Source organism: Lichenostomus cassidix, chromosome 3 (genome assembly GCF_008360975.1).
Source record: "Lichenostomus cassidix isolate B80296 chromosome 3, HeHo_3.0, whole genome shotgun sequence".
NCBI classification, from domain to species: Eukaryota; Metazoa; Chordata; class Aves; order Passeriformes; family Meliphagidae; genus Lichenostomus; species Lichenostomus cassidix.
The window spans coordinates 97,861,168-97,888,733 of NC_139483.1; the positions used below are offsets into that span (position 1 = coordinate 97,861,168).

At 44.6% G+C, this 27,566-nt stretch overlaps 1 protein-coding gene across 1 annotated transcript; it reads left to right on the top strand.

Annotated features, from left to right (window-relative positions):
• Positions 1 to 16,050: 16,050 nt before the first annotated feature.
• RRM2 (ribonucleotide reductase regulatory subunit M2) lies at positions 16,051 to 21,598 on the top strand. The gene is made up of 10 exons (XM_085056846.1): positions 16,051 to 16,316; positions 16,393 to 16,470; positions 16,819 to 16,953; positions 17,068 to 17,184; positions 17,688 to 17,821; positions 18,527 to 18,621; positions 19,433 to 19,566; positions 19,950 to 20,054; positions 20,178 to 20,291; positions 20,683 to 21,598. Exons 1-10 carry the CDS (start codon positions 16,188 to 16,190, stop codon positions 20,833 to 20,835), a joined length of 1,194 nt encoding a protein of 397 aa, XP_084912972.1. The 5' UTR covers positions 16,051 to 16,187; the 3' UTR covers positions 20,836 to 21,598.
• The last annotated feature ends 5,968 nt before the right edge of the window (positions 21,599 to 27,566 follow it).

A 27,566-nucleotide genomic window follows, 5' to 3' on the forward strand; every position in this document is an offset into this window, starting at 1 on the left:
AAAGACATGCACTTGGGTGTCGGGTTTTATGGCGCAGGCCATGCAATAACTTGCTGATGGCTGTACTGGGATCCTGCTCTGTTCCTCCATGGTATGCATGACCTATCCTGGTCTAGCAAACTTGTGTCTCCTAACCAGCCCAAGAGACAAGGCGGGTTTGTTACAAAGATCTCTGAAGCTGGCCTTGTGATAGAGCATTTCCATCTCCTGGATGATGTGGCGGTGGGACCAGAGCTGGGTGGCCTGAGGGAGAGGCAGGGCAGGACTTCCCAGGGATTTATCTGCAAAGGGTGGAGTCAACAGGATCAGATCACTTGTGAAGAGACCTTCCTTTCATGTACCCTGTCTGTAATGTGCAAAATTGTGTGCTTTTACCTCAGAGGAAGCCTTTGCATTCTTGTAGTTGAAAGAACTTGTACAATTTTTGGTATTTCACATCTGAAGGGATTAGTGGCAAGGAAGTTTTTAAAAAGCATTTCCTTTATAAAAAGTTTACCTGTACAGCATGTAGGTAATGTACAATGTACCTTTCAGCATGTAGTTAAAAATGTCAAGCTGTGCTTTTCCAGAAGGCAGGCCTGAGGTATGGGAGCCCAGGGATTTGCATTGTCTTCACCTTCGTGCTGCTGGGAATTAAAAAGAGGAAGGAGAAGACACAGGATTGTTCCCTTGAACTCCCCAGAAATATGGGTCACAGATCCAAGGGTTTGGGTATTGTAAACTCAGTGACTGCATCTCTTCTGAGAGGCAAATCTGCAAACACGGAGTAGCATCACTGGGAATGGAGATTGGTACTGCTGGCAATGAAGATTTTTTCTTTTCCAGCTCATGGAGGAGCAGAGACTCCAGCAAACTGAATCTCCACATGGGAAAATAGAACCATTTGAGATATCCTAGAGATGTCACCCCTTGAAGGTCTCTGGTCCAACCTTCTGCTCAATGCAGGGCCAGCCAGATCAGGCTGCTCAGGGTCTTGTCCACTTTTAAGTATCTCCAAAGATGGAGACTCCACATCCTCTCTGGGAAGCTTGCCTGACTACATTCACAGTAAAAACTCATTTCCCTTGTTCCATTGTGTGGCTGTTGCCTCTTGTGCTGCTGCTGAGCCCTTCTGAGATGAGTCATGAATGTTGTGATTGAGTAGAGCACTGACACCAGCCCATGACTGGAATCAGAATATCTCAAGTTGCAAAGGACCAATGAGGATTACCAAGTCCAACTCTGGGATTGCTTGGGCAATCGAATTCCACCTGGAGAGGAAGGTGTATTTTTGCTAATGTGCATGCAGCCTGTCTGCACAGGGGGAAAACAGCACACAGCCCAGCTCCTGACCAGTGGAAACAACTGAGCTCAATGGTGATGTTGCCTTTTTCACCCTTCCCACAGACTCTACTGAGATGCTCAGGTTCTTTGCTCAGGATTTTTCCCAATACTAAGCTGTGTGACCACATCCATCAGTTATTCTCCCAAAATGCCCATCCTTTCCTTGGCTTCCACAGGTGCTGGGGAGGTCAACTTTATACCCTCAGCTCTGGTGTGGGTAGAAGCTCAGCTTCCACCCTTCCCTCTGGTGTGAAGAAAATGGAGCTGTAGAGAGGTGGCCAGGCTGTGTCAGGTGGCCCCTGGTCATAGACAAGCCCTGCTCAAGCCTATTTACATGCACAGACAGGCCTTCTGAATCTTCTGTGGAGCTGATGGAAAATTGGAGGTAGATATACATGTGTGTAAATTATGGACTTAGTGGATTTGTCACCTATGTGTGGCTGAAGATTGAAAACCCAAGCAGAATGGGGGAAATGAGAGTGCTGTATGGGGGCAGACCATGGGAAGGAGAGATGCTCTGCATAGAAAAATAATTCCAAACAAAATTATGGGATCTGTCACATGATGTACTCATTACCTTTAATCTCACATGTGAATTTCTTCTGCCATTATTCTGATTTTCTGTAGGCTTGAACTGTTAATTACCATGACCTCAGTCATGACCTTAAATAACCCTTTATACCCTTGATTTTAAATATCCATGTACAATACCACTTGGACATCATCTTTGCAAAAATATTTCCTTTTCTTCCTCTAGGGCTCTTGCCCCTGTTTAGCCAGCTCCAGGATGTCATGAAATGTCAGCAACACTTCAGCAGGGCATGCAGTCAAGTCTGCGTTTTCAAAACACAAGGTGAAATTCCCAGAAGAAGGAAGTCAAATGCCTCAGGTATTTCTAGGTTTTTAGCACTCAAATACCATCTGACAGTGATCAAATGGAAACATGGTTTTGTCCAGGAGATCTCAAAGCATGTATCTGCTGAGGGCCTTTAATGCTCTTCATTAACAGACCATATGGAAGCTCACTGTCACATCTGCTCAGGTGCCTTGGGCCCAAGAGAGACCAGTGCCTTGCCCTGGGGTCAGTGACACATTGCAGCGACGTCATAGCTCAGGTCTCACAAAGAATAACACAGCTTTGGCACCTCTGTTGACTGGTCCTGAAAAATATATTGTATTTAGCCCAGAGGACACCAACTCACCTGCCTTTGCACCACTCTTGTGTTCAGATAGCCACCTGAACTAGGATTGTTTTCAATGAAGGCAAAACTTTTTAAAATTTTTTTTTTATCAGTGGGATAAATAGTGCTCCCTGCATCAGAGACAGTTAAAGCAAGTTGGTTTAATGTCATTGAGTCATGAGCAAGTGAAACTTTTGCCTACTACCTGCTTCTTCTGAGACATGTCAGGGCATCTGTAAGACATGAGTGTACTTATGTGGGAATAACAGATTGCTTAATAGCAAGGAATTTTTTTGCTGAGTTTTGTGAAATGCCCCCTACACAAATTGGTTATTAAAATCCTGGAGACACTCCTGTAGTATTTGACCCTAATCATGACAAAATGAAACTGTAAACACATGGCTTCCTTGTGAAAGTGTTGTGTAACCATCAGTTAATGAAGTTTTCCTGCCCCTCTTGGGGTGGATGTGGTTACCTCTTCTCTGTAAGGGCAAAGCGGAGAGTGCAGAGATGCTCTGTTTGCTGGTATAAACATTTCCCTCATCCCCAAGGGAACTTAATGCTCAATCTCCTGCTAATGTGAGTAGGGCTTGGTTTAGAAGTTATTTATTAAAAGTTTTCTGTGGGTTTGGTTGTTTGGGGTTTTTTTTTTTGGTTTGTTTTTTTCTTTTACAGCTGCAGTAACAAAGGCTGTGGAAGAGGCTGCCTTCACTTTCCTTTGTGGCAATGTGCTGCACAACTGACTGAAGAGACATCATGTTGTGCCTTATGGAGGCCCAGAGTGATGATTGTTAGTGAAAGTCCACGGTGTTGCTGCAGGACCACTCACTGAGGTGCAGTTACAGGCGGAGTAATTGTGTATCCTCTAAATTAATGGATTTAAATGCAAATCTTCCAAAGCCTGTGTATAACAGAGCAGTGTCGGTGTGGGTTTTGTGCTATCATGAAATAGCTTTCCAGAGCAAGGCAAGGGTTTATGAATTGCTGTCCCTCACAAACCAAGTGGCCCCAGCCTGCTGGAATAATAAAGATGTGAGAAAAGTGGGAAGCCAGGTATGGCTCCACTATTTCTAGCAAGACAGTGCTCCAAGCAAGAGATGGAAAGGTGAAGATTTAATTGCAAAGTGCTAATGCCAAGGCAGGCTGCAATTTCTTTCCCAGTCTGAGTGGTTTGTAGGGTGCTGAAAATGAGTGTAGCCATTAGCATGCTAACTGCTGCCGTTGCATCTTCAGGATCTTGTTTGACATCTTGGTGTAATAAGGATGGAAATAATAAATTGTGTGCTATAAAACCTTGAGCTGGACTCCCTTTGTGCTGATGGTGGCTCATTTCCCATAAGGCAGCATGTAATGCCATGCTGCCTTTAGTGGAGTCAATCCACAGCATCATAAAGAGCCTTTACTCAACACTTGGCAGTGGCTCAGAAGCTGTTGGGTTGGACGCAGCAGATTTCTGCGTTCCCTTTTGAGGTGAGGGGTCCCCAAAGGATGCTTGTCTTAGAGGTGTGAGCCTCAGCCTGTTGTGGCAATACGTTTAGCTGATTTTTGAAGATCTGTTGAAATAGTATGAAGGCTCTTGGGGTCTGTGGAAAACATACAATGGGAACCATTGGCAGCAGGTCTCTGCCTTGGAGTGAGAAGATCATTATTTTATTCTTCATTCCACTGTTAACCTGCTCTGTGACTGAATTTATCTTTCTTTTTTTCAGGTATGTGCTCCTTGTACCTACACTCAGCACCCAGCAGAGTAGGTCGTGCTGTGCCCACTGAAGGCAGGGTTTAAGTTGTGCAGCTCTTGGCCACTCAGTGGTCTGAGAGATGTCCACACCCCAACACTAGTGTTTGGGGGATGCATCCACATGCTGGACCATGCTCACAAAGTACAGGCAGAATGTGCCAGGCACCAGGCCCTCCTGTGCACTTGTGTCCATCCCTCTGTGTCTGAGTGGTGATGCCTCCTGCACCCATCTGAGAGGAGCCTTTTCATCCGTGGGTCACTCTGGTGTGACTAGCATGGAGTGCCCTGCCCCAGTACAGCAGCTGGACACTGGGGCTAAGAGAAACAGCCTCAGTCACTGTCTCTGCCTGTTTTTTGCAGCATTTCTAGCTCTCCATGGCATGAGCAAACCAAACAGGCCATAATCTGAATGATCTACCACCTACTGAGATGGAGAACTCCTGGACTGAAACCTGCAGGTCAGTGCAGGGGAATGCCACCACATTCCTGCAGTGCTTTGGATGCCTCTGCAGTGGAATTGCTTAAAACCCTGTAATCCATTAACACTGACTGATTTAATATTGTACCAAAGTTACCCTGGTTTTATTAGCTAGAAAAGTCAAGCAATGACTTTTAGAGCGTGCTGCTTTTACAGATGTATCCTTAAATTGTCATTTAAGACATAAGGGGAACAAAGACCTTTTTAAAGTTGGACTCAATAACTGGAGAACTAAATTTCTATCACCTGGTGAGACATGAGAAATTCTCAGGCCTTTGATTTGTTATTTAGCTTTCCTAAGCTTTTTTGGTAATATTCAGATTTCTATATGAATTTCTGATGTGGCTATTTCATAGACTTTATTTTAAATACTATTAATCATACTGAAACAACATCTTGGGAATCTACATTATATCACAAACATAAGCTGGCACTGACAGGCATCTCCCTGAATATTTCAATTTCTTTTCATCTAGTTTCATTTTAAAAATGGGGAAAAGAAAAAGTCTGATGTTTTAAAATAGTTGTATGATGTCTTTTTCCTGTTAGCTTTTACTGCTGGGTCCAGGCATTTCTAAGCAAGCTGTTGCTCTCTTACAATCTCAATGTACTTAATTTTCGTTTTATCATAAGTGAGCCTTTTAACCCTTAAATACCTGAGCCTGCTAATAAATGCACATAGGCTTAGGATTTGCACATGGTCTGAGCTAAGGAGGATCACAAAGAAGGACTCTTCACAACTGTAACTGTAGCTGCAGAGGTCTGATTTGAGAAGAAGGAAGAAAAGATTTCTTTCCTTTTTTTTCCACCAATGTTTGCTTTATCCTGTTTCCAGAAGAGCTTCCCATAAAGAGGTTATTTGAGTTTGAAATGAAGCTTCTGTTAGCTCACCAGAGAGAACTTTCTCCCAGCTCTTGTTTAACATGGATTGGCCTCAAAAGCAGACATTGGAAGGCATTTTAAGTAGAATTATAATCATCTTGAAAGGATTGTGAGTGAAAAACCCTCCACCTCCCCCCTGGTAAATAAATCAGCCATTTAATGCTTAATACAGACCAGGGAGCTTTTCTGGATTAGAAACATGGGTTTTTTTTCTAGCTCACTGCCTAGAGACTAATTTGGCTTTAGGTCCAAGAAATCAAACAAAATCCCCCAACTTCACCATGTTTGTTTCTTTTGCTAAACCCAAACTGTCAGGAGTCTTTTTTTGTCTCACAATGCTAAATGTAAAACAACCCTAACTGGTTGTACAATGTTATAAGAAATTGAACTGGCTTGAGCTAACAGTGAGAAGCTGCCCAAAAATATGCTCATAAAATGTCACTGAAGGGAGCCTGTGAAAGAAGGTAACACAGGGCAGGGAAACATTTGTACAATTTGGTGACAGAAGTCACTGTTTTCTGTTACCTCAGTAGGTGGTGATTTTTATGAGCACCTCTCAAACATAAGCATCTAATGTGCCACCTTTTGGAGTTAGGAGCAGACCCCAGGCATGCAGTCAGCAGTGCTTTCATCTCTGACACTGCACAGTTCAAAACACAGATGTACATGGAAATGTGCTACTGCTTCAGTCAATAGCAGGCACGGAGGGAGGATGAAAACCTGACAGTGACAGTGGTGCATGTCTGGGAAACCCACTGCTTACCACCAAGACATGTCAGTGATGGTACCCAGGGTGTCTCTTGCCCAGCACTGTCCCAGACACACAGCCTGGATCAGGTCCAGGAGCTCAAAAGTGGGGATGGAGACAGTTGACCAGTTCAGCAGCATTTCCTTTTGCATGACTCTGTCCTCCCTGCCAGGTCCTGATCCCTTGGCAGTTAACACCACTGGATGGTGATTTGACTGCTTTTGTTGGGTGATTTGGCTGTGGCCACCCAGTTTTGAAGGCTGTTCCCTTCTGTGCTACTTGTAACCCCTGAGGATGCTGTGGTTGCAGCCTGGGGAGTGGCAGGAGACCAAGGATGAGATTTTCAGTTTGAAAGGTCGCTCCTCAGCCTTGCCAGCCGGAGAGCTATGCCAGACCCACTGAGGGGCTGGCTGCTGCTTCTGTGCTGGGTACAGAATTCCCAGCCCATGGGACATGCCACTGCCTGGCATGTGGAGTTCAGAACTTCAGAAGGAGTTCAGAGGTTTGCAGCCTGCCTTCTGCTCCCAGCGTGGGTTTCATTGTGTTGCACGCACAGGCTGTGTGTAAGCAGAGCATCACTGTGTACCTGCTGCAGTGGGGATGTGCCTCCTCCTGCCTCAGCAGCAACAGGCAGGGCTGGTTTTAGCCCCTGCCCTAAATTTAGTTGGCTCAGAGTAGTTAATAGCCAGAGGGCTGGTGCTTTGCAGCATTTTCTCACATCTCGCCTCACCACCTCTGGAAGTTAGCAATGCTTTGTTCCCACCTCTCACCTCCACTTGCCAAGCGGTAGATTGCAGGGGGAATGTACTTCACCCAGTGAAGTCTAGGCTCACACCATGAAATTAGAATGAAAAGCCCCAGCTGATTCTGGAGGCTGAGTAAGAGCTGTGGAGGGAGGTGTTGGTGGCTGTGCTGTGCCCCTGGAGGCCTGGACCACGGTCAAGGCAGGCAGCCAAATGCTTTTTTTGGTTTGACAGCAGGGTGGTGGTACTTGTATAAATGCCCTGTTGCTAAATCTGTCTGGTTTTGCTCTATTTCTCTTCAGCCTCATCAGAGCAGATGATAGCTGCTCACCTGTCTCCGCAGTCAATAGGAGCAGAGCCAGCTTAGCCCCACTGAGAGGTAATAAACTTCTGAGCCATGCTTACTCCTCCTGTGCTTGCCAGGCAAGCTCAATACAGCTTTCCTCCCTATTTAACGAAACTTTGCATGATTTGTGGCTGCAATCAGTAAGACTGCTGTGAAAAATGAAGCAGTTGTGGGTCTATGTTCCTCACAATCTCTGACATCTTCCATTAGTGCTTCCATATGAAACCAGTGTGAGCATACTGGGAAAAGGCATTGGGAAAAGGCATGTTTTCCTGCAACGGTGGGAGCAGGAAATGCTTGGCCACAAGTTAAAGTGTATTTTACCTAATCACTAGCACTACTGTTGGAGACATCAAGGGCCTGCTCTTGGCTCTCATCTGATGATCATTCCTCTCATCATTTAAATGCCTATTAAATAATAATTTTTTGGTGGTTAACTGATTCCTGGTGATGAGAGGGACCTTGGAAAACAGTGATGACCTTTGTTCCTTCTGCTTTCTTCCCATGGCACAACTTTCTGAGAGTTTTAAGGTTTTAGTTTTAAGAGTTTTAATTGCTGTGGATTATTTACAGGGTATTGAGAGTTGTTTTGTAGAAGCAGTGTGATGGAAGCAGTCCTGCAGTGCCTGTTTCCAGGCTGCATGGCTGATGTCTGCTCAGCTTGGCTTGCAAACTGCTTTCTTCCAGTGGCACAACTTTCTTTGGGTTTTAAGATTATTGGCCTGTCAGCTGGGGAAAGAGGAGGAGGTGATACAGAGAATGGGAACTTGAATATAGTGGGGGGTGAATTCAACCCAGTGCTTATCTCCATCTTTAGCATTTCCTTTGCAAAGTGTTTTGATAACTGCCAGCAAAAGATAGGGAGAGGGTGTTCTGCTCAGGGCAGGGCAGCTGCTGGCTGTAGCTTGGGCCATTTTAATGTTATTTCTGAAAAAAAAGGCACCAGAGTGCATGAATTTAAGGAAGACCAGAAGGAAGAAGGAGGGGAGCTCTGGTCTCTTCTACTCCCCACCTTGTGTGTGTCTGGTCTGCTTATCTGTGTGAAGTCTCGTTCCCCTTCAGGAAGTGCCCAGAGAATGGCAAAAAGGATTCTGGCTTTGTTGGGCTAGCTTATAAAGTCCAAACAGTGCAGATCCTGTGCAGCCTCTCTCCTCTCCCCTGTGCAGCCTTGCTGTCCTGAGTTCTGTGCTTGTGTTCATTAACTTTGCAGCAAAGCATCCATGAGCTCTGCAGAGAGATGACAGACAGGACAGCAGCTGTGTAGCAGTCTGATCCCTTTTCTGGATGGTGACCTTAGGAAACACTTCATGCCCAGGTGATCATGTCCTGGGTTTTCACTGCATGGAGCTGGAGACATCAGGTCTCATCATAAGGGATGTGTAGCTGGGGTGTCAGCACTGTGGCCAGGGAAGGGATATGTCATGCATGGGGTACAGGTTGCTCTCCAAAGCTGCTTTTGAGCTGGGATCTGTGCTGAGCTGGGACAACTGGGCTCTGGTTCTGGGGCAGTTGTGGAAAATGAGAATGGAAGTGGCTGAGGAAAGCTCGTACTGAAAGCTCAGACATGAGCTTCAAGACCAAGGTGGGGAGGGAGCAGGACCCCAGTGGAAAGAGGGTGCAAATTTCCCTTGTCCTGAGTAACTAATGTGTCAGCACTGGCGAAAAGGGAATAGATGAGAACCTAAAGCTAACACTAAAAAATAAAGAAGAGATGGGGACAGCCACAGGGAAGGCAACTATTGTAGAAAATTGTAGAGGATATGCAGCTCTGCAATGCAGTTTAGGCAAAGACTGGTCATATAATGCTTTGCTGTCTCCATCTGTGATTGATCTAGGATGCTTACAAAATGGAAGCTTTCCCAATTCCTGCTAGGAAGGAAACACCTAGTTTCCTTCCAGTAGTAATTCAGCTGCAGAAATGTATCTGTAAAAAAAAATTAAAATAATCCCTCTTTTCCCCCAAGGACTGGTGTGGGAAAGGAGGAGGGAGTGGATCTGTTTAAGAGTTTTAAAAGGAAGGGAGTATGGGAAATACTAAATCCTTTAAAGGAATTATTTGTGTCTCAGCTTCACTGAAAATGCTGTAGGTCACTGAAGCCCCAAGGGGGAGGTGTGGCAATATGTGGTGGAGCAGGTATGGTGGGGCTCTGTTGGTAAGAGACCTGTTGTCTCCTGTTTTATAGTGTTGGGTTTTTTTTTCTGCTGGAGTTACAAGAGACCAGAATGTTTTGCTGCAACAAAATATCAGTGATTGATTTATTTATTGATGGATTCAGTGTTAAAACTTTATCTTGAAGATTCTTTTTCCCCCTCCTTCAGCTGTGTGTGCCAACAGGCATAGCTGGGGAGAAGCTCCTGGCATGCCCTTGAGCTTACTGTGCAATGAAAGAGCATCTTGATGGATGCCAGATAAAAGGACTAATAAAATAATGTATCCTAATCCTTTTATGCTCAGCAAAACTTGACAGCAACTGCTGAGCAACACATAATGTGCCTGAGTAAAACTGTCATGTGAAGTCTTGAAATCATGACTGAGAATTGAGGAATCTGACATGTGCCCAGGAAAACTGTTCAATGCATAATTATCCCTGCTGGGAAATACCTTCTCTCTGAACCCCATGTTCTGGTGACTGTTCAAAGCCATAAGATCTTATGCCTTTTCTCCCCACTGGCTGATTACAGCCATGCTTGGCTGGGGTGCTTACCTGGCTGCTCCCCAGCTTGCTCTCACAGCACTGAACAGGACAGCTTGCTCCAGCATCTTGCTCCAGGGCAGGTTTGTAATCCTCTGGCATGCCCTAGAGCTGTCTTCTGAATGGCTCCCACATTGCCAACATCCTTTCCACCCTTTGCTGATGGGACTGGGCACAGGGAGTGGGTCTGGTCTGAGGTAATGACATCACATTTAGATATTCAGACAATTCATATTGCATGGCTTGACTTGGTTGCCTAAATACGGATATTTGTGCCATTTGAGAGGTTTCCAGGGGGGCTAGATGTGTGGCTGGCAGGAGTGGCATGGGAGATCTGAAAGGCCCCTGGGGCACAGTGAGGTCAGGCAGGATGCTCTATAATGTCTCAGGTACCCTCAGCGCCTGCACACCCCACCCATGAGTCGACACCTGCCTTTGGGTGGCTGAATCTCGAGCTGAGCCCCACTGGGGCTGCCTATGCATCCTGTCCCACACAATGCAGGAGGGAAGCAGTCCTGCCTCCAGCTGCAATCCCTTTGTCCATGGAGCAGAGTATCTGGTTTAGATACATCCCATGGGTTAGCCTGGGAAGCTGCAGATGGAGCTGCTATGGATCATCACCCACGAGCTCCTCTCTGCAGGGCCAGCCCAGCATTTCATAAATGTGATCTTCAGTTTTCTTCCCTAGTGCACGATTCTGCATTTAGCTTCATTAATACCAAGGGCAGAGTGCGACAGGCTGTTTTTACATTTATCCACTACCCACCACATCTACCACATGAAAACTTTGCAGCCACCTCAGGACGCTGAGCTGGCAATGATATGCTCCTACCGTGACTTTCTAAAATCAGTTAGCCAGTTTTAATCCTTTCAGTGTCACAAAGCAGTGAATCAAATGTGCCCTTATAAAGCGAGGGTTTTTTTTTAATCAGCCTGACTGTACTGCCAAAAGGATAATGGATTACAATCTTCTTTTTTTTGTCACCCCTTACACCCCATTACATTCCCATAAAGGCCTCTATTTTATTTAATGTCAGACCTGCATCAGTTTATCTACCTGTGGTTATCCTTTTCAATGCAAATGCAACATAAACCCACTTTTCTGTGTTTTCATGGTCCCCTAAGTGCTGTGGGCACCTGCCTCTCTCTAGCTTTCTAATTTCCATTTTATCTCTTTTTTTCCCCTGGTTACAATTCCCAGGGTCAATTACTGCCTTCATTTATAGGTGTATTCCTAACTCATCTTTCACTTACTTGGATGTTTTTGGGACCTTTTCTACTGCTGCCTGTTTGTGCACAGGGACTGACCAGGTAAGCAGTCCCTTGCACCTTCTCCTGTCACCATGGGGTCACTGCTAGACCCCACAATGAATTGCCATGTCAGAACAACAGAACAGGGCATGGAAGGAGCTGGCTTTTGCCAGTCCCTTCTTTGGCATAATTGTAATTGAATCCTGACAAATACTGAACCTTTTCATGGTCTGCAGAGAAGTGTCTGGCAGATGCCACCAGAAAAATGTGCAGTGAGAAGTCTCCGTGTTTTCTCTGCCCTGCTGGAAAAGTGCAAATGTCTTGGGCATCTGGAGCAGAACAGGACTAAAATGTTGTACTGTCCCAAAGGTGAGAGGCAGCATCCTTTCTCAGTCTTTTCACAACAATCTTGGTTAGGTGGTTTCTTAGGATAGGAATGCCAACACACATCAGGAAGTCTGGTAGTGGGAAGCATCTTCTTTGTTGAAGATAATCTGCATTTTCTAGGGGGGAAAAGAAGTCTCTGCTGGGGAAGAAAAGGTCATTGGAAGAAGATAGAGCAGGGATGGAGAATACACAGGAATTCCCTGCAAATGAGTAAGGTTTGGGTGATAACCAAACTGCCCACTGCTGACCCAGTTAAGAAAAGTGATTTGAAGTCTTGCCTTTGTCTCCTCAGTGACTGACTTTCATGGTTTGAGGCTGGCTTTCTTGGACCCATTTGGAAGTACAGGGAGGTTCCTGGCTGCCTTGCTAAGATGGCAGGATTGTCTTCTGGACCACGAGGGAAAGGGTGGCTCAGACCACTGTGTGTGTAGGATAGCAGTGAGGAGATGCCCCAGAAATGCTGGCATGCAGCAGCCCTGCTCAAAACAGACAACAACACAGGCCTGCCCAGGAATTAAGGACCTGGGGCTGCACCCTCCAACAGGCAGTTTTGGATGAGTAAGTGCTGAGGAATGTAACCCTCAGGAAAGTTCCCTGTTCTGTGGTAAGGACAGGCTGCAAGACCAGGACCTGTAAATGTCCATGTGTGGCAAGAGATCAGCCACAGTCTCCATGACCAGAGCACAGGAGCTTAGACCAAAACCTGCTTGAGGCAAGTCAATGGTGGGCCAAAAGGCTGGAGCCATTGCCTTCTGCTACAGCAGGAAACAAGGAGGTGGTGCCACCAGCCAGGAAAAGTTGAGCACAGGTATGAATGCAGTGTTGGGTCTTGCTACTCCAGCTCCACGGTGTGCTCACAGATCCTGAGGAAGGCACCAGAATCAGTGGTGCTCTTGCATATTACTGACTGCTGATAGCCAGCAAGTGCAGCTGCTTGGAAAGCTTCATTTTCCCAGCTCTTGAGAGTCTTTTAATGTTGGATCATCTACCTGGCACTTGTGGGACTATATCTGCAGCACTGTGCCCCAGTTTCATGAACAGCAAAGAAGCAACATGTCAAATTACACAATTAAAATGCTGCATGTGGTCATATATTACACGCAGACTTTGTCCTGAGAGTTGTAAATGTTGAGTAAGGGCCTTGAATAGGCAAGAACTACAGTTTTAAAAAAATTAAAGACATTGTGGATCTTAACCCTGTGAGAGCTTTGCTTTCCAACAGCTCGTTATCTCTGAAGAGGCTGATTGTCAGTAAGCAGGTGGCTAATGATGCTTCTGCAAATGAATGGACTGCATTGGCAAATGGGATATCCAGCCAGAATCATGCTAATAAAGACTTGTTTTGTTCTGCTCTAGATTTCTCAGTGAAATTCCTGTTGAAGTGCCTTGGTCCTGCAGTTCAGTTTTTGCAGTTATAAATTCTGGAATAAGTGGAGAGTGACCATCTCTAAACAGGTAGTCAGTCAAGCTTTCGGGGGAAATTTTTCATTCAGATTTTTTAAGTTTTGGTCTAAGTCCTTATGGTTCAGATCAGCTCTGGAGGGATGTGGGGCATTCTTCTCCTCAGCACAGCTGGGTGAGGAAATGCTGAGGCCTACCTCCAAACCTGCTGGAGAAAGTGGAGGCCATTGAGACCACTGCTTACCATCTCAGAGGTGCTGGCGGATGGTGTCTCCTGCTCCCCTACCTTGCCTCAGCTTATATTTAGGGTACTTAGATTCCTTTGTGCTGCATGTGCAACCCAGATCGAAGCAGGGGCCCTCAAGCATGATGCTCCATACAAATATCAACCCTACCAAAGTGAGCAGTGGGTGAGGATGTCAGGGTTTGGCATGGCTGAATGTGGCTGGATGAAACCATGCAAACAAATCAGGAGAAAACCATCAGCAAACACTGAGTCCTCAGCTAGTGATGAATCAGTCCTCCTCACTGACTTTCATCAGACCAGTTGCTGCAGTGGTGGGAGGTAACCAGCAACCTGGAGTCACTGTCTATCTGTTCTGTAGGCAATCTGCATTAAAATGGAAGAAAACCAATCCTCTGAGTAAGGACAACCCTGCCCTGAGTGTTACCAGCAGGTCAGTGAGCTGAGAGCCACAGCAATGGCCAACCCGAGGAAGCAGATGTGTGATGGGGACATGAGGTCTGGGTGCTGTAAGCTGTGCCTGGTGGGATGGCACTGAGGTATCAGGGGCAGGGGCTGTTGCTGAGCTCCACGTGCAGCTGATGAGAATGTCAGGGCCTGGGTGGAGCTGGATGCTGGGAACCCAGTGTGGAGGCCTGGAGGGCACCGATGTGAACAGGGTGGTTACACAACATCCCATACCTGCCTCACCCAGACACCTGGGGCTGCTCTTATTTCTGCCTTTCTGAATGTCTGAATTCCTGCAAACAAAGAGAGTGAGAAACTGATACAAGTCTGGGGCTGTTTATTTTCAAACACACAGTACTCACAACCAGTGGCCAGAAGCCATAAGGGCAGAGCATTCTTTCACACAGAGAGGGCAGGAGCTAGCTGACAACCCTGGCGTGATGCTGGGCACCTCACAGCAGAGCAGCAGCCTACTGCCTTCAACCCAGAAGAAGTCTGCCAAAGAAGCTGCCGTGAAAATGCTGATCCTAAAATGCAGTTGCATCATGGAGGAGGATGTACATGAAGGAGGAACAAATGCAATTGCGTTAAACTGCTGTACTAGGAAAATTCAGCATGGACACTCATTTCTAAATACCATTTTGTGACAGCTACAGCAGCACAGAGTTGCAACATGCTTCCTCACAGACCCTCTCTGTGCTCTCCCTGGTCCTTTTCTCTCCTTGCAGAGCCATTGTCCTCAGGACAGGGCTTTGATCCCCTGCCATGGGCTTCTGAGAACAGGAGCTGGACTGCAGAGATAGCCCAGCTATCGTGACAGCCCTTGGCCCAGGGCTTGTGGTAGCTTTGGGGTTCTTTATTGGGGTGGGAGGGTAAATGAGTTTGGGTGGGATGGGGAGGGTGCTGCTCTAGCTCTCTGCTAACCCTCCCAGAAGTGTAGAGGTGGCAGGAGATAACAGGGTGTTACATAGACACTGGTAAGCCTTTTGAGTGACATCTGGTATTCCTGCCTCTGGGACAAGCTTTCTGGGACAGAGCAGGAACATGTTTGTGCTTGTCCAGGCTGCCTACTAGGATGGGGTTTTGTGGTGCTCACTCTCCTGGGATGGAGATGTATATTTAGGTTTGTATATTGGGATGAATATTTGGCACAGAAAGTCCCACAGAACGTCTGGGTGGGTGTCTGCACCAGTCCAATGTCCTAAATGGGACCAAGAAAAACCACAAGCCTGATGTCTCTGCTGGCCATTTCTGATAACATCCCAGCTGAGGAGAGCTCAGAGCCAAATTTGTGACTTTGACAATGACGTGCTAAAATGAATAATCAAATTGAATTTGCAGTGTCAGAGGTGATGCTGGAGGGGGAGTACTCTTGTTTTTCTTCCAAATCCACAGCAGTAAATTTAACACAGTACCATTATATAGTTCTGCTGCTCTCCTTCTCTACCTGCCTCTTCTCCAGCACAGTGCAATGCTGGGCCATGTAACTCATTGTCCCTGAGAACACACTCAGGTGACAGAGACCAGTCTAGGCCATTGTGTATCCCATGTGACTAAAGAGCCTCCAAGTCTCATGGAGCTCCTGCTTTCATTAAAACTGCTTCAGGGAAAATATTTTACCTACAGTAGCAGATTCCTTGTGAAGTTGGATGAGGAAGAGGACGTTACAATTTAATTAATAAAAAATAAATGCTGACTTTTAAAAATTATGAATATTAACCTCCTCTTCACACCTGGTTTCTCTTTTTCTTGTGCTGTTTATTTAAAACACGTGAAACCGGGTAGCACACAGAGTCAGTTTCTCCAGGAAGCCAATTTACGCCTCTAAATGCAGGAATGTGGAATCTCTGTCCAAATTCAGGGATCAGTGTTGAAAGTGAAAATGAATGGGTAGGTCCGGATCTGTACCCCAAACCCAAGTTACGTTCTCGTATCCAGAAACGAATTTTGGACTTTTCCATCGCAGCCGAATCTTTCCCAAACAGGCGTAACTACACCCGAACCTCTCTGGGCGGGGGCGGGGGCAGAGGGCGGGACGTCCCGCGCTCTCCCGCCTTTTCCGCGCGCCGCTGGCGCCAAAGCGCACGGCGGGTCTCTTCCTCCCGCCGCCGCCACCACAATGGAAGGCGGGGCCCCGCCCGCGGCACCAGCCAATGGGAGCGCGGGGGCGGGAAGAGGTGGGCGGGGCGAGGGCTGTGAGTGGCCAGCCGCCCATTCTGGCGCCAACTTCGAAGGGGATATAAAGCGCCGGCGCGGGAGATCTGATTCCCTGCCGCTTATTCCGCTGCCGCTTCTGCCGCCGCTGCTGCTGCCGCCGTTTCAGCCATGCTGTCCTCCCGCGCCCCGCTCGCCGCCCGCCACGACCAAGCCCGGGTGTCGCCCAAGAAGAGCCAGTCTCCTATGAAGAGCCTGTCGCCCATGAAGGGCCTGGCGCTGAGCGACAAGGAGAACACGGTGAGCGCCCGCCCGCACTCTCACCCCCCGCCCGGCAGCGCCGCAGCGCGCTCACCCTGCCCCTCTCTCCCCGCAGCCTCCCGCGCTCAGCAGCACCCGGGTCCTGGCCAGCAAGACGGCCCGCAAGATCTTCCTGGAGGGCGACGGGAATCCGGTGAGTGTAGAGTGCCCAGACACCGCGCCCGCCCTCGTCTTCTTCCCCGGAGGTTCCTGCAACCCCCGCTCCGCTCTTCTCTCCCCATCGGTGGTCTCTCCTCTTTGCTCCCGACCGAGCCCGCTGCTCCCGCCGGGCACTGCATCACCCCCCACCACCCCGGCCCCTCGCCCTCAGGGGGGTTTCTCCATCCTCCCGCTCCCCTCTCCCTCAGGGACGGCTTTCCGTCCTCCCCGGCCCTTCTCCCTCACGGGGGTCTCCCCCGAGCTGCCGCACTCAGTTTCCCTCCAAAGCCGCGTTCCCCTCAGCCCCCCGAGCGCAGCCCGAGCCGCTCTCCCGCCATTCCAGGTGCCGCGGGGCGTGGAGGAGGAGGAGCCGCTGCTGCGGGAGAACCCCCGCCGCTTCGTCATCTTCCCCATCCAGTACCACGACATCTGGCAGATGTACAAGAAGGCCGAGGCCTCCTTCTGGACGGCGGAGGAGGTGAGGGCTGGGCGGGCAAGGCCCCCCGTGCGGCCGCTCCCCCCGCAGCCCCGGTGCTCAGTGCCGGGCCTCCCATCTGAGCAAGGAGTTCTTATTTATCCTGCAATGTTTTAGGTGGACCTTTCCAAAGACCTCCAGCACTGGGAGTCCCTGAAACCCGAGGAGAAGTACTTCATTTCTCACGTCCTCGCCTTCTTTGCTGCCAGTGATGGCATTGTCAACGAGAACTTGGTGAGTGTGTGAAAAGTCCTGACACAAATATCACTGTGGGCAGATAACCAGGTAACTCACATGTTGGACAGTGCTTTCTGTGAGTGATCCAGCTGGTTTGCTAGATCATGGATTGTTACAGCATTGTAACATGAAGTGCCGTCCTAAATTAATTAACAAATTGGGGTCGGTTTTGTAATCCCCAAGTTTGCCCAATCCCTATGGGGTGCTGAGTGCTGTCCTGTAGTAACACTTGGCTGTTTCAGAGCCCATGTTCTCCTCTGTTATCTCCCTAATGGGGGATAAATAATACTAAGAAGTTTTCCCATTTCCCATGGGACTGAAGAGGCACCTCATGACTTGAAACTGAGGGGCTATTGCACTGCATATTGCTGTTAGTAACCACACCTGGAATTAATCCAAATAAGATTTTGTGGGCTGATCAATAACTGGTTTTTACAGTACTAATGCTTCTAACCTGCAAATCACAAACACTTTTGCAAATGCCTATTTATTTCCTCTAGGTGGAGCGGTTCAGTCAAGAAGTGCAAATCACAGAAGCTCGTTGTTTCTATGGCTTCCAGATTGCCATGGAAAATATACATTCAGAAATGTACAGTCTCCTTATTGACACCTACATTAAGGATTCTAAAGAGAGGTTCGTACTGCTTGATGATGAAAAGTTCAAAACTCAGTAAATATTCAGAATTTAACTAATGCATGTCAGTTCTCTGACTTTCATGCTAATTTTAGGATGTAAATTAGACTTACATAAAATACTGCTTATATAAAAAACTGCTGCTTAAGAGCAGTTTTACTTCACAATATCTGTTTTCCTCTGAGAGGTAAGACCTTGCTTACATGAAGAGTGAAACTGAAATCACTCATTAGTGAAACAAAGGAATTACATTGTGTAAAAGATGGAGCAGTCAAATAAAGAGAGTATATTAAGTTTTACAGTGAGTTTTACTGCTACTTAGAAAGCTTGCTGTCTCATTTCTACTCTGAGAAGCTTAATTCCAGCAAGAACTATTTACATGAGAGGTGTGGTGCCTTTGTACTTTAAAGTGGAGCCTGGTTAATATCTAGTTTGGAAAGCCTTGTTTTCAAGTACAGCACTTGGTGAAACAGTTCTCCCCTTGATATTGTCATGGGAATTCATGTAAACTGGTGTTGATGTGATGAGTAGGTGGAGAAAAAGTAGTTGATTGGAACCAACAGAGCTAGACTGGGGCCAGGTAAGAGGGGGAAGGAGAATTACCAGGATGAAAGTGCAGAGCATGTTTAAGTGATCAAGACTGTTTATGGCAGTGAATCCTTATTCTGTTGATTGTTCTGACATTCTGAGTTTTATATTTCTCAGGGAATTTCTTTTCAATGCTATTGAAACGCTACCATGTGTTAAAAAGAAGGCAGATTGGGCCATGTGCTGGATTGGGGACAAGAAAGCAACATATGGTGAGTACAAGTATTGGAAGCAAAGTGAAATTCCTTCCCTAAAGATGGAGGAACCACCATTTCTCCTGACTTCACAGTTAACAGGGATTACTGCTGTCAGAGGGGAGAGTATATACTCTCCAGTATAAGACACTGGTATGATTCTGAATGTGAAGCAAGTAATTTTCATCTTCAAATGAGCTAATGATGGAAATCTTTGCAAAAGTGCTGACATTTTGAATAATAAGGTCATGTGGCAATCATCATGCCTGAATATATGATCAAACTAAATTGCTGTTACATGTCAGCATGTAGCATGTAGCATGTCATGGCCATCTATAGCCAGCAGACATGTCTGGTTGGAGGCTGTAGCTCCTCTGCCTTGGTGACTACTCATGTTTTGCTTCAAAAGGTGAGGTGGTACAGATGATTATTTTACTATTTGAAAATAGTAAAATATTATTTTAGTATTTGAAGCATTTTTCATGGCCAAAGATGAGCAGACACTAACTTAAATCAGCTGCCAAAATGACTGCTCTTTTCTAGTGAGCCATCTGAAAAAGGATAGTACTGGGGGTTGACCCAGGGGGAAGGAGCCTTGGCTTCAGCTACTTAGTACCTACTCTGATAAGTTCCTACTTCCTCTCATGTCTGTTTGGTTTAATGATCAGAAATCTTTAAAAATTTTTAAGGTCAGGCCATAGTACACTTAGGCAGAAACAATTCCATTTGCTTTGCAGGATGCAGTTCACTGGTCTAGTTGCAAAGTACTTCTGTGTATCAATCCTGTTAAATTTTCTGTGTGATACTACTATGAATCTTCTCTTAACAGGAGAACGTGTAGTAGCCTTTGCAGCTGTGGAAGGAATCTTCTTTTCTGGTTCTTTTGCATCAATTTTTTGGCTGAAGAAAAGAGGATTAATGCCTGGACTCACTTTTTCAAATGAACTCATCAGCAGAGATGAGGTATGAGTCAAATTCTAGCAGTTAAGATGGTAATGTGCCACAGTAGCTCAAAGTAATGATACTCAATTGGAGCTTATATTTTAAAACAGGAGTAAATTTAGAAACAGGCAGACTATAAAGCTCACTAAAGTGTGTAAACATGTGTCATTGTAGATCTTGCCATAAGCGTATGAATGAACTTAGCATTTCACTTTCTTTAAAGTAGTTGGAGGATTCTCACCAATGCTCGCAGCTGCTGTGCCTCGCACTGGCAGAACTTGCTTGTGATGCCTTCTGGTGAGGCAGAAAGTTGTCTGTAGGGATCAGTAGCATGGCAAAGGTGATGCCACTTGTGCTCTTTTAAATCAGTGTTCCTGAAATAATTTTCTGAAACTTCTTTCCAGGGTTTGCACTGTGATTTTGCCTGCCTCATGTTCAAGCATTTGATACACAAACCATCAGAGGAGAGAGTAAAGGAAATCATTATGAATGCTGTTCTCATAGAACAGGTAATTGTTTGCCTCTTGTTTAGGAGCTTCATTGCAATCAAAGCCGGGGAGCTGTTGGGCATAAAATTCACCTAGATGATAGTGAATACCAGTTTCTGTACATAAAATGCTTGTTATCTGCAGGAATTCTTGACGGAGGCACTGCCTGTGAAGCTGATTGGCATGAACTGCACTTTAATGAAACAGTACATCGAGTTTGTGGCAGACCGGCTTATGTTGGAACTGGGATTTAACAAGGTAAGGCTCTAATACACTGATTATTTCATGGGGAAAAGATAATGTTAATTTCCTTCAGAAATCCAAATCCTAAATTGGCTGCAGCAATATTGTTTTAACTTTTAATATGATTTAGCAGTCCTGCTGTTATGTTCTATTTGGAGACCCACAGAAGGAAGAACAAAAGGATGGTGTGGAGGAAGCTATATTAGTAGTTGTGCTTCTGTTTACTGCAGCTAAAAGGAGACAGGAACAAATAGAGTAGAGAATGCTTGGGGCAGAGATTTTTTTGTTCGCTGCATAGTAAGCCTGCTGATGGTGCCATTAGACTCTTTCCAGCTGATCTCTAATGCTCTTGCATACTCAAAATGTGAGCACCTGCAGTGACTATAGAATTGCCTGTGTATTTCAGATATACAAAGCAGAGAATCCTTTTGACTTCATGGAAAACATCTCTCTGGAAGGCAAGACAAATTTCTTTGAGAAGCGAGTAGGCGAATATCAGAGGATGGGAGTCATGTCGAAGCCCACAGACAACTCTTTCACCCTGGATGCAGAGTTTTAAGTGACCTGGGACCATGTGCATTAATGGGCATCCTGCCCTGTTTACAGGGAAACACTCAGTATGCTGAGTCAGTGTGACTCGATTCCTGTACTGAAATCCCACTCTTGTGAAGTGTGGTGATGTTGGTATTCTTTAGAAGGCCTGGTGTAGCTTCTGCAGTAAAACCCCTTTTAATTAGACTTTGCCAATGGTGTTAATGCATAGAATGCTTAGGTGTATCTTACAGTACATGCCATTCCACTCCATGAAAGATACAGGAACTTCTGCAAGATGGGAGGTTGTGGGCACTGACCCTGGCTTCTGCTGTTCTCACCATAAGCAGGAACAGTTGAGAAATTTTAGTTGTAAATTTGTTGAATATTCTGTAGAAAACTTGAGGCAGCTACATGATCTCACTGCTTTCTTAGCAGGTTTTAAGTTTACCATTTTTACTATTTTAATAGTTTGTACATAAACCTGGCACTTTAATGTTTAAAATAAACAACTGTCTTATAATATTCAACAGTAACTGCATGTCAAAATCTTTTGCAGCCTAACCTTTTATGGCTTGTGCTTTCTGGGTATGTAATTTAAAAATGGTGCTGTGAATTAAACTATTCATATTAAAATGTATCAAAGAACAGGAATAAACTTGGTATGGAAGGTAAAGAACTAAATTGGATATTCTGGGTACTGAAAAATGAGATGCAGCTGGCTTGTGGACTTGATTGCTTTTTCTTTAATACCTGGGAACTATTTTATGTAATAAAGAGCTGGTTGGACTGTGTTGTACTGGCTTTAGTGCTCCAATGGGCAAAGCTGTGTGCTGATTTCCTTTTGAATCACAGTTTTTCTGAGGAAATGCAAGTTCTTCAGAAAATAGCTGCTTAGACATGTGGTAGATGTTATGTGAAATTGTGCTTAGCTCTGACTTTCAGATTGCACTAAACAGATGATGTTTCAGGGTCAATTCAGACAATTCAGGCTGTGGCAGCATTCTGAGCTTTTGCATCATGCAGGTTAAGTTCTGGTTTTAATCCATAACAGTAGTGAAAACAATCTATACAGAACAATATGGTTATTAACACACTAAACAGCAGTAAAAATGAGTGTGCTTCATATAACTGGTGTATGGTGTTTGGTCTGTGAAGGAGTCCCTGTGGTCTCAGAGTTCCTAGAAATGATGTGCGGTGAGATGAAATTACAGTGGGATTGACTGAAAATGGCTACTGCCTTGCTGTATGAAAGGAGTTTATCCATGGCACAATCTAACATCCAACAATGACTGCTCTGCAAGACTTTCCTTAAGCATTGTTGATATGAATAAGCTTTATACAACTCAAAGCATTTCTGTGATAGGAAAGAATGCTGGAGTTTGCTTGCTGCTCAAGTGCTCCCTCTTTTAAAGCACAGTATTTGTGGTGTTTCTTTGAGAGATGCTGCCTTGGTGTAAAATTGCTGGTCTTTGCTCTTGATTGCACTGAAGGAGAGTGCTCTTCCCCTGAGTCTGAAGACAGCAGGATGCACGAGGTTATCCTCGGAGGAAAACCCTGATAAATAATTAAAAAAATCCTAACCCCCAAAGTTTGGAATTCAAGATGGAGGACTGTTAGCTGACAGCTCTAATAAAGGCCTTGCAGCACTGATGCTGGAGACAGGTCAGTGATTGCAGTGGCCTGAGAATAATGAATTAGGAACTGGAACAGGGATGTGCTAAATTGGACAGCCAGACACATTATTTTGAAGCATTGAAATTTAATGCTTGTTTCTGCCCAAATACCAGCATTTCCTTCTCAGCAAATTAGGCTTTGTGCTTTTTCTTCACTTCTCATAGCAGTTAAAGCTTTGATCAAATTAAGTGATAAAAGCATCAGAACTCAGTGTGTTCAGGCTATGTTGTTTAGAGCACAAAAGAGACAGTAATACTGAGATTAGTTTGGACCCAAGTATGATTTAGCAGCATTCAATTTATATTCAAATCTGTTAATTTATATACTTAGATGATGTAGAAAAGGGGTAAGATCTATGAGTAGGATCTACCTGTATTATAGCTATCTCTTCCCATTTGATTCATAGTATGTGCCAAGGATCAATATGCAAACAATTAGGGCAGAAAGATTTAATCTGCTGTCTGCAGTCCTGGGAAATAAGAAATGGAACTGTTTTCAACATAATATAGGAGGGCTGCTAGGAATGGATGTGATGGCCAAGTAATCAGTTATAATGGGAGGTAGGAAGAATGTCCCTTTCAGCCAAGCATTGCTCTTATGGGGTAATGGATACTGTAGCTGTGCACACATTAGAGATAGATTAGACAGGAATTAGAAGTCATTCAACAAGAGAACAAGGCTTGCTGTGGCTGCTGTTAATCTTATTCGTGCTGCTGTTGTCTAAATGCCTTAGTTTTGGTATATGTACCTGCTATAATGCAAGTCAGTTTTTCATTTACAGTCTGGAGAAAAGCTGTGCATCTGATCCAATGTATTTAAATTCACTGTTCTCACAAGGATTGAAATGTCTCGCTGTTGCTTAGTTTGGACAGATTATGTCCAAGTCTTGATGAAACACTTGTTTACTGAAAACGGATTACTTTCCAATTTGACTGTGATACCAGTTGTTTGGATACTTGATCCTCTTAAGAATTGAGGAGATAAGTCTTTTATTTCTTTCCAAAAAATAAACGAATACTCCCTCAAATAAATTTCAGTGAAACGTTAAATGGCCCTTTGGAATATGTTTTGAATTGGTGTTTGGAGAACTAGGCAATATTTGAAGTGAAGAAATTTCAAATGTTTTTATCCATGTGTGAATCAGAATGGCTGTCTGGTAGGCTGTCTGCAATTGCCACAGAAAAGTGCAAAGTGATTAGGCTAGTAGAGGAAAAAGTACTGTGGGATAAGTAAAACTGGATATATTTGGAGATGCAACTCTCTGCTGTTGGTGGTAAATTTATACATAACTCATCCCTAGCTATCCCCTGTGTTTCCTAATTGCTATTAAAATTAATGGCTTTTAATAGCAGCAGATAAAATGGGAAAAGAGTAACCTCAACCGTTGTTTCTTTTGTTAAATTTTTTACTGTAACTCGTTAAAAAAGCCAAACACATGGCTTCAGGTAAGAAAGCTTCCAAAACCTTAATTGACAGATTTTCACATTACATGTCAAACGTCGAAATCTTGACAATGTGGAGGAGTAAGAAGCAACCTAATGTCAGCCTTGTCCTCAGGAAGTAACTGCAACATCAGCGTGTAATGACAAGTAGAAAATCCCCTGATTTCTCAGATTTGCTGGGGTGATTACAGCAATTTGTGCCCAGAAGAGGTCAGAGAACAATTGCAGCTGCTTGTGCCTGCAACAGGGCACAGTCAGCCAGTGAATCTGAAGGCACATTAACAGTGATGCAATCCCTGAAGGGTAACCACTTCCTCCACAGCAGTCAATAATCAGAAACTTTGCCTCACAGAAGCAATGAGTGAATGGAGTTGGCTTACTCTAAACCTGCTTTTCACAGTCTACCACAGCTCATTTTATTTGAAGCTGTTGATTACCTCTTGGAGCTTTGGCCTCTCTCTTTGTGCTCAATGCACAATGAGAAGTAAATGCTTTCATCAAGAAAGATTTGAGAGCTACACAGTTAAGTCTTGTGTCCTATTTGCTGATGGACAGCTAGCTTTTTGTTAGGAATTCATCCCTTGGGACTGTTTCTGAGATTCTATGATCTGCATAGACAGTCTTGGTTTCTGTGGTAAGACAGCCTTTACATGAAGGGTGGCAAATTAAGCTAATAGGAAAAATGTCTAATATGTGTCAGATACTGGTTTTGCATTTCAAGCTATGCCCAATGGATCTTTGAAATAATGATAATGCTGCTTCCTGGGTCTGCAGAGAAATGAGGGGCAAACTCTATCCCTTTAGAGAATATCTCAGTCCCCAGTGATGAGCTCTTACTGATACCATTAATCAGCAGATAAATGGTGTTTGGTCATCTGCGCTTAGAGATAGCTGTGGGACTCTGGAATTTCACTCTGGATGAAGAAGGAATACCAGCTGCTAGTCTTTTTTTATTAAACGTCAAATATCTAGAGAAAAATACCTTGTGGAATATTCTTGGAATTCTTTCAAATAACCAAATTACTCCTGCTTTTTTCCTGGTTATTGTACAGTATGTAGTTTGTGCCACAGGTAATACCACTTTGTCCATACAGCACTTTGGAGCATTTGCCTAACACATGTTGAGATTTTCCTCTTGGTCTAAGGGTGAAGACTCCAGTGTTGGATAAACTCAAGTGCTTCTGAGATGCAGACTTGGGGAAAAAATATCCCAGGCCAGTTTCTGTTACCTGTCACTGTTAAGTAATTTGTGTTTTCTAAGTAGTGTAGGACTTAGCTGAAAGTAGGGGAGAGCCTGCAGTTCTTATGTGTCCAAATCTTGAGTGCTGGGCTTGCAAAAAGCCCCAAAATGTTGAGCTGTGTTTCTGTTCTTTTTGGGGTCAGGGGGTGCTGCTACTTCTTAACAGAAGTGTTCCTGATATAATCAGGGTTGGCTTGGGCTGTTCTTGCACTCCCTGGATCAGGCCTAGCAGAGAGTTGAGTTTAATTTTTTACTAGATTTTCATTTTAACAAGGATCTAGTAAATGGATTATCAGGTAACTAGGACTTAATGCCATCCAAACAAATTGTGGGGTAACGAAGCCAGTCATATGAAGACTGAGGTGTTTGGCCCCAGAGGAAGATGCCTGCAAGTATTTATTTAATGATGATGGACTAATATTTATGCAAATTAGTTATTGCAATCTAAGTATGTCCTGGGTATGTTCTAGGAGAAGGGGTACCTCTGGATCCCTGGCTCCAAAGATGCAACATCAGTGAAGGATGGTGCATTTGTGTTCATTCCGCATTCCTGCTTCATGCTCGTCTGCATCTTTGGCAGATGAGCACTAACACAGCATTTTTTTTCATGTTTTGGTGGTGGCTTCTGATACCTTTGGCCACATTGCCAGGTGTTTTTCCTGTCCTTCTCTAAGGTGGGGAGCTGCCTACTTTGCTTGTCCTTTCAGTCAGCTGTCAGAATCCAGCTCCTAGGTGCCCCCCAGGTGTTACCCCTGTGTTCTAACTCAGAGGCATTTGTAAGCTCATGTAGATCCAGCAGCAAACACCAACCTTGTGTTGCCTGTTTCCCAGCATCCTTCTTCAGCCTTGTAGGCTGTGCTGCTGCCAGGGACTGCAGTGAGTCTGCTTTCTGACTGGTGTTGCCAAAGCTTCCCCAGTTCTCTTTGGAAGATGTTGCCTCATTAAAATGAAAACATTTTGTCAGCATTTATCTCCTAAATACTCAGCCAGCAAAGTCCTGATATGATTCAAAATCAAGATGAAGCATTTGGCTTCAGCAGTGTTTTCTGTGGTGGCTTTAGCCCTTCTTGTAATGATTTTGGTTTGATATGATCCAGGAGCTTGCAATAAGTATGTTTAAGTGCTTCAGAATGGATCTCCATTTTCCTAGCCTTGGATCTCTGCTCTGGGAGACATTGAGATGTGTTCTTCTGATTCAGGACACAAATAGCAGTTGTGAGTTACCACCTGCTTTAGTTTAATTCTGGTTGTATACGTAGCAAAGATTATGGTGACAGCTGGATTTCCATATCTCTGTCTCTTCTTTGTATTTAGTTGAATGATTTATCTCTTTTTGAACTTATTTTCAAGGTGAACCTCAAAAAAAACCCAAACCCAGCAAAACCTCTACATTTCCTTGCTTTAAAAGTCACCATTCAGCAGGCAGCAGTGGTTTTGCAGGGAAGTTGTGGAGCAGTGAGCAGGTGTTGGGTGAACATAAGAAACAGGGTTGGAGGTAGGGAGTGCATTGAGAAGGAACATTTCACGACAGGGAAACATTGGCTGGGCCAAGTGTTCGGTGTCTATTCTGGCTGTAAATTTCTGTGATGTCACTTAAATGCAATGTCAGCTATAAGGAGGACTAAATGTAACTCACTCATAAAAGAAATTGAAATATTAAATGTATATTGGATTTGGTAATAACTTTAAGCAGAACACACTAGGTTTATTGGAGGCTTAGCAATAATTTTGCTGTTTCAATTACTGCTTGCGAAAATTGCATCTCATTCTATTTATATAACTATTGCAGTTACTCTTGATAATACTATAAATATGTACAGATACCCAGACTTTGGAAAAGTTATTCTGATCTAGGTTTATTGCAGTGTGTGGATTAAGACTGGTAAATGTTGGGCAACCTAACAGGATTATTTTTAATACACATTTTCATAAAATGGTTATCCCTTGTCAAATTGAAAAGCTATTTACTATGCTAAATAGGCTAATTTTATGGTAAGTTTTTAATTTTGCCACCTTTCCATTATTTAGCTGTGATGCTGCATTTGCTGCTACTAAATCCCTGGGATTATGTATGGAATAGTTGGATGACTGGGTTTCATTTAAATTAATTAAAGCAAAAATATTTCAAATAAATTGTTAAATATTGCTGTGTAGATATTCAAGAAGCAGATGTGATTTCACCACTTATATCCCCAAATAACACATGCAAAAGCAGATTGAGACACATTTAAATATGCCTATACACTCAAATGTAGCTTTGCAGGTTCCCCAGGGGAGGGAATTTTGTGTGGCTTAAGGAAAGTTGTTCACCAAGACAGGGTAGTTTTGTTTGAAGAAGCCATTTAGGAAAAGGCTTTCCAAAACCAATCACGATGGAACTGGTCCCAGTGGTTGTGTTGA